The sequence below is a fragment of the Lutra lutra genome, chromosome 11 (assembly GCF_902655055.1).
Source record: "Lutra lutra chromosome 11, mLutLut1.2, whole genome shotgun sequence".
Taxonomy (NCBI): Eukaryota; Metazoa; Chordata; class Mammalia; order Carnivora; family Mustelidae; genus Lutra; species Lutra lutra.
The window spans coordinates 93938432-93945892 of NC_062288.1; the positions used below are offsets into that span (position 1 = coordinate 93938432).

Genomic DNA, 7461 nt, shown 5'->3' on the forward strand with positions numbered 1-7461 from the left:
AATCTTTCCATGATCTCTGGGTGTGGCAACATCGCTCTTGACATACAAACCAAACTTTGGGTGGAGGTCCCACCTGCTTTTTCAGAGTTATATAATAGGAGCAAACTATTGGTACACACAGTAACTCGGATTTTTATTTATTTATTTATTTATTTTTTATTTTTTAATTAATTTTTTTTAATTTTTTTAAAAGATTTTATTTATTTATTTGACAGAGATCACAAGTAGATGGAGAGGCAGGCCGAGAGAGAGAGAGAGAGAGAGAGGGAAGCAGGCTCCCCGCTGAGCAGAGAGCCCGATGCGGGACTCGATCCCAGGACCCTGAGATCATGACTCGAGCCAAAGGCAGCAGCTTAACCCACTGAGCCACCCAGGCGCCCCACTCAGATTTATTTTTTAAAGATTTTATTTATGTCTTTGAGAGAGAGAGCACCAGTCGGGGAGCAGCAGAGGGAGATGGAGAAGCAGACTCCCCACTGAGCAGGGAGCCCAGTGCGGGGCTTGATCCCAGGACCCCGGCACCATGACCTGACCCGAAGGCAGACACTTAACCAACTGAGCCACCAAGGCAACCCCAACTATCTTTTTTTTTTTTTTTAAACTTTATTTGTCAGAGAGAGAGAGAGCACATGCAGGGGAAACAGTGCGTGGAGGGAAAGCAGGCTCCCTGCTGAGCAAGGAGCCTTATGTTGTTGGACTCTATCCCAGGACCCTGGGATCATGACCTTAGCTGAAAGTAGACACTTAGCTGACTGAGCCACCCAGGCATTCCATAACTCAGATTTTTTTAACTGAAGTATAGTTATACACAATATCACATTAGTTTCAGGTGTACAACATAGTGATTCAACAACGCTATGCTCACAAGTGTAGCTACTATCTGTCACCATACACTATTATAAACCATTGACTATATTTCCTATGCTGTACCAAAATAACTTGGATTAACAAGGAATAACAAGGACATTATGCTGAGTGAAAAAGCCAATCTCAAAGGGTCCTGTACTGCTTGATTTCATATATATATGTATATATGACATTTGTGAAATTATAGAATTGTAGAGATGTAGAACAAATTGGTGATTGCCGGGGGTTAGGGCTGGTGAGCAGGGAGGGGAGCACACATGACAGACTATTTACAGGTAGCACAGCCTTGTGGTGATGGAATAGTTCTGTATCTTGATAGCAATGCTAGTTACGTGAGTCTACACATTTGATAAAATGACAGAACTATACGCACGCACTGTAGCAATGTCAACTTCCTGGTTTCGATCCTGTGATATTGCACTAAGGTAAGCTGTAACTGCGGGAATTGGGTGAAAGGAACATGGGACTTCTTTGTACTATCTTCATAATTTCCTGTAAATCTAGGATTATTTCAAGATAAAATGTTCTAAGAAATGAACCAACCAGAGTTATATCCAGCAATATAGATGCATCTTAACATATGTAAGACAAAAAAGAATATTTATGGTATTCATAGAGATAAAATTTTGAGAGGCAAAATTTAATTATATTGTCTAAAGGTATATACATAAAACTGTAAAAGAAAAAGCCAAAGATTTTGACAGTCAAAAACTGATGTCCAAAAAAGTTGGAATAGTAGTTGCTTCCGGAAGGAAGGAGAAGGTTGTGGTCTGGAAGGGAAACACAGAGCTTCTGTTTTGCTGTCAAAGTCTTGTTTCTTGACCTAGGTGATGGTTACATTTGCATTCAGGTAATAGGCACTAAACTGTACATTTGTGTTTCACTGTTCACATTGTTATTTCACCAAAAGTAATTTGAATAGATCATAGGAAGAAGGATTAACCTTGAAAAGTAATAAGAACACTTCTTCCTGTGAAATGGGTAGAAATGAGGGAAGGATCAATGAGAATACAAATATAATTTGAACTGGAGGGAGGAAAGTTGTGTTTTCCCTGAAAGACAGAAAAACACTAAGAGTGCAATAGAGATTTTCGGGAAATTGGCAAAGGTTTAGAACAACAGTTTACAGGAATGGAGAGGTAATTCAACCACCCTGAACAAGAGGGATGGCCCAGTAGTTTGAAGCCTTCAGCGAAATGGCAACACTACATTTATAATGGCCGGTCAACAAAACTCATCTAGGGGCACCTGGGTGGCTCATTCGATTAAGCATCTGCCTTCGGCTCAGGTCGTGATCCCAGAGTGATCCCAGAAACCTGGGATTAAACCCCGCATCAGGCTCCCTGCTCAGTGGGGAGTCTGCTTCTCCCTCTCCCTCTGCCTGTCACTCCCCTTGCTTGTGCTCTCTCAATCTCTGTCAAATAAATAAATGAAATCTTTTTTAAAAAAGAAAGAAAAAAAAAACTCGTCTAAAGAGAATTTAGTGGTATTAGACATGCACTATGAGGCCAAGGAAATGTGTCATATATTTGGGAAAGAGGTCTGTCAAAATGAATTAAACATTTAGAAGATTTGGTGTTTAGTAGTATCCATCTAGGCATTTTGAGAATTTAGGAACAAGGTCAGGGAAAATAATGTTCTCTTGGGTTGAACTTGATCAGATTAGCATAAAATGAATGATAGTAGTCATCTAAAAATCTATGAAGGAAACCGGAAAGATACCCTGCTCAAATCAGTTTATCAAGATCATACTATAATTAGAAGAAATGATAAATGTGTTGATTACAGCATAATTTGACTGTATGTAGAAAAAAATGTTATATTGTTGAAAACTGGATGAAGGTAAGTTGATGTAAATCGAACCATGTCTCAAATTGTGAGTTTCCTTTTTGTTTTAATAAGAAATTGAAGTTCTATCTAGTTTGCTAACCGATAATGTTCTCACTAACCATACACTTTTTTATACTGTTCTTTTTAATGGTATCTTTACATTTAGTTTGATTCTGTGCAATCTTTTGAATATAAGTATTATCACAATATTTTCTTTTAATCAGATGGGCCAGTTCTACTATTCAGCCAAAGCTTTTGATGTCCTAGAGAGGCTGGATCCCAACCCTGAATATTGGGAAGGCAAGAGGGGTGCCTGTGTGGGCATTTTCCAGATGATCTTAGCTGGAAGAGAACCCAAGTAAGTAATCAGGCAAGAGACACTACCTCTGTTCTTTTGCAGGTTTGTGAGGGAAAAGAATTGCTTTCTTGGATGCCATCTTCTAAAAACCCAAAACTATAATGATGTTTTCTGATGAATAGAAGATTAAGATGTTTCATATTTCTATATGACCTTTTTGCTCCAGAAATTTTTCATGTTGTAAAATCAGGTCATTCTAAATCATATGTACTAGGGACATTGAGCATACTATAGCTCTCAAATATAAAAGCAATATCTATATTTGGATCCAAATGAATTGTCATTTTCATAGACGTCTTTTTCAATCTCTTCTATTCTTTCCTTTGCCTATTGGCTTTTTCATGTCTTTTAATTTAGGCTTCAAAGAATTAGGAATGGAGTGGGTATGGTTGATAATTCTTTTTTTTTTTCTTTCACCTTCCCATATTCCAGGAAGTACCAAGACAGTAGATTATATAAAATTAAATAGCATACAGCTCCACTTGTAACAAAAATGAAAATACTTAAAACTAAATTTGGTTTTCTTTTTTTTAAGATTTCATTTATTTATTTGACAGACAGAGATCACAAGTAGGCAGAGACGCAGGCAGAGAGAGATGGGGGAGAAGCAGGCTTCCCGCTGAGCAGAGAGTCCAACGAGGGGCTCAATCCCAGGACCCTGAGATCATAACCTGAGCTAAAGGCAGAGGCTTAACCCACTGAGCCACCCAGGCGCCCTAAATTTGGTTTTCCAAAAATAACTTTGTGGAATGTATTTGTTACTGGTAAATGAATAGGAGATGTGATTATTTTTTGTACATAAATAATCTGTCAAAATTACTTCCCGAGGGACGCCTGGGTGGCTCAGTTGGTTGGACGACTGCCTTCGGCTCAGGTCATGATCCTGGAGTCCTGGGATCGAGTCCCGCATCGGGCTCCCAGCTCCACGGGGAGTCTGCTTCTCTCTCTGACCTTCTCCTAGCTCATGCTCTCTCTCACTGTCTCTCTCTCAAATAAATAAATAAAATCTTTAAAAAAAAAAAAAATTACTTCCCGAGGTTGCCTGGGTGGCTCAGTGGGTTAAATAAAGCCTCTGCCTTAGGCTCAGGTCATCATATCCAGCCCCGCATCAAGCTCTCTGCTTGGTGGGAAGCCTGCTTCTCTGTCTCTTTCTCTCTCTCTCTGCCTGCCTCTCTGCCTATTTGTGATCTCTGTCTGTCAAATAAATAAATAAATAAATATTTTAAAAAATTGCTTCCTGTCTTGTATTTACTTCCAATCCTAAATACAAATTTAAAGAATTTATTAGGTGAGAGAAGATGCTTGAGGGAAAAAAGAAATAGAAAATACGAATATACTCTTAGGGAAGAGGATCAATAGTCAGTCATCTGTACATTTGGCAATAGGGAAGTTTCAGTTTGCATTACTTAAAACATGAACTTTAATTTTAATTAAATTTAAATTACTTAAAATATAAATACTGGGCAGGGGCTTCTGGGTGATTCAGTCAGTTAAGCATCTGATTCTTTTTTTTATTTTAAAATTTTATTTATTTGAGAGACAGAGTGATCGAGCTAGAGAGAGAGAGTACAAGCTGGGGAAGGGACAGAGCGAGAAAGAAAAGCAGATTCCCTCTGAGCAGGAGCCCCATGCTGGCTCAATCTCAAGACCCTGGGATCATGACTTGAGCCAAAGGCAGACACCTAACTGACTGAGCCACCGGGAGCCCCAAGCATCTGAGTCGTCTTCTTCTTCTTCTTTTTTTTTTTTCCAAGCATCCGATTCTTGATCTAAGCTCAGATCTTGAGCTCCATGTCATGAGTTAAGGTCCCACATTGGGCCCCATGCTGAGCTTAAACAAACAAACAAAACCCATAAATACTGGGTATTTGCCCAATCTTGGCCCGGAACGTTCCTGTCTTCCATATGTATTAATATATTAATTTTCTTAAAGAAATCATCCATTCCTCTGGCTTTGTAAAAGTTTGCAAATATGACTGTGACACCCAATTTTTGATGATTACCACCTTAAACAAAGGAGTACTTGGACTCAGAGAAGTAACTTGTTAGTACTGAGCTAGAATTTGAAACCAACTCTTTGAAGCCAGCTCCTTGATATACCCTCTTTCTACTTGGTTATACAGAATAGACATAGAAATAGAAATACTTATGTCATATTAGGACAGAAAACTTAATAGCATGTATATAGATAGTATAAGTAAATAAGGAAGACTTGGTTTAGTGAGGATTTCATAGAATTTCCATTTTATGGAATATTACTCAGCCATCAGAAAGGATGAATACTGGGGTGCCTGGGTGGCTCAGTGGGTTAAAGCCTCTGCCTTCGGCTCAGGTCATGATCCCAGGGTCCTGGGATCGAGCCCCAAGTTGGGCTCTCTGCTCAGCAGGGAGCCTGCTTCCCTTCCTGTCTCTCTGCCTGCATCTCTGCCTACTTGTGATCTCTGTCTGTCAAATAAATAAATAAAATCTTAAAAAAAAAAAGGATGAGTACTTAACCATTTACATTGACATGGATGGAACTAGAGGGGATTATGCTGGGCAAAACTAGTCAGTCAGAGAAAGCGATTATCATATGGGTTCACTCATATGTGGAATATAAGAAACAACACAGAGGATTAGGGGAAAGGAAGGAAAACTGAATGGGAAGTCAACAGAGAGACACAAAAACCATGAGAGACTTTTAACTCTAGGAAACAAACTGAGGGTTGCTGGAGAGGAGGTGGGTGGGAGATGGGGTAACCGGATGATGGGCATTAAGGAGGGCACGTAATGGGATGAGCATTGGATATTAAATGCAACTGATACATTATTGAGCACTACATCTGAAACTAATGAGGTACTAGATGTTGGCTAATTGAATTTAAATTAAAGAAAGAATTCCTGGGGCGCCTGAGTGGTTCAGTGGGTTAAGCCTCTGCCTTTGGCTCAGGTCATGATCTCAGGGTCCTGGGATCGAGCCCCGCATCAGGCTCTCTGTTCAGCGGGGAGCCTGCTTCCCCCTCTATCTCTGTCTGCTGCTCTGCCTACTTGTGATCTCTCACTCTCTCTGTCAAATAAATAAATAAAATCTTTAAAAAAGAAAGAAAGAATTCCTGTTTTACTATGCCACCATAAAAATGGAAGGCTTGGAAGTTCATAACTGGCTTGTGAATATGTAGTGACATAGTCTATCACCGAAGACATCTTGCTGGAAGTATGTGAGGAACAAGTACGAGTTCATTTTTCCTCTTAGTTCACACGCTGTATTGACACACTTTGTCCTTTCAAATCTTTTCCTCAGAGAGACCCTTCGAGAAGTGCTCCATTTACTGAGAAGCACGGGTAACACCCAGGTGGAGTACATCATCCGGATCATGAAGAAATGGGCCAAAGAAAACAGAGTGCCTGTCTAAAATGGCTCCAGAGTCCGAGGGAACTAGTCACCACTTAGATGTGTAAAAGGAAAGCATTTTCCTCAAGTTTAATATGAAACGCAGGGCTCTGTTCTTTGACATTTCCTTCCTTGGCCCTCGACCCTCAAGATCAGTGATTGACTTGCTTAGAACTAGCCTCCTGGCTGAACTCAGTGCCACGGTCTGCCCTGTGGCCTCTGTATGACCCGACTAGCAATAAGACTTTGGACTTGTCTGGTGCCTTTCTTCCAAAAATACTCAGAGAACTCTTACATAATTAACTGACTTTAAGGAGAATGGCATATTTTTTTTAATATCGGCATTCTGGCATTTTCCTCTGGCTGCAATGACAAATGCCTTTAATGCTCAGGAGTCACCATCATTCTGTCATCTTCATCTTAGCCATCTGTACATTATCCTATTTTACTGGGGAATTCCATAAAGAATTTCATAATGCATTTTTGAATTGGGAGAGCAAAGGTTATAAATAGCGCTATGTTCTAAGAGGGCCAATAAGATCCTTTATCAAACTCGTTAATAGATAATGAATTCTGGGGATTACTCTTGCAGTAATTCTGATGATAAATAACATGTTACAGTGGTAACAGGAGCGGTGGATTTTTTTAAAAGGTGAGTACTATGAAAGCAATCTCTGTGGTACATTGAAAGGTATTCAAGAAATAGTATATAAATTGCATTAGTCACTTCTCTGTTATATTTTAGGGAACAAAATAGGTTAGGGTTTTTTTTTTCATATATCGTGCTGAATAAAAATCAATTTTGAAAGAAGGGCTACAAAGATTATATATATATGCAGTGTGGCTATTTATTAATGTAATGATAACAAAGAACTGTGCAGAGCCCTTTGAGGAACGTCCTGACGGCTGGACTCTGTCCTAAGTCATGGCATATTCCAGCCCCATGTATCTGAGCTCTCGCAACATATACCTATTATACAACTGAGCAGTTTTAGACTCACAACTGATTTTTCAGAAAATAGACATACATGTTTTT

The 7461-nt window shown here is 39.4% G+C and overlaps 1 protein-coding gene across 4 annotated transcripts in view; it reads left to right on the forward strand.

Moving 5' to 3' along the window:
* The window catches only part of IFT56 (intraflagellar transport 56), a 46194-nt gene extending 38948 nt beyond the window's left edge, over nt 1-7246 (forward strand). For 3 of the 4 annotated variants that reach the window (XM_047695399.1, XM_047695401.1, XM_047695400.1), the window contains 2 exons: nt 2922-3055; nt 6336-7246. In XM_047695399.1, the coding sequence (XP_047551355.1) occupies nt 2922-3055; nt 6336-6447 (246 nt within the window). In that variant the 3' untranslated portion in view covers nt 6448-7246. Of the gene's footprint in view, nt 1-2921; nt 3056-3097; nt 3455-6335 lie in introns of those variants that run through there. The other variant, XM_047695402.1, reaches the window with a different exon arrangement.
* Nucleotides 7247-7461: the final 215 nt, after the last annotated feature.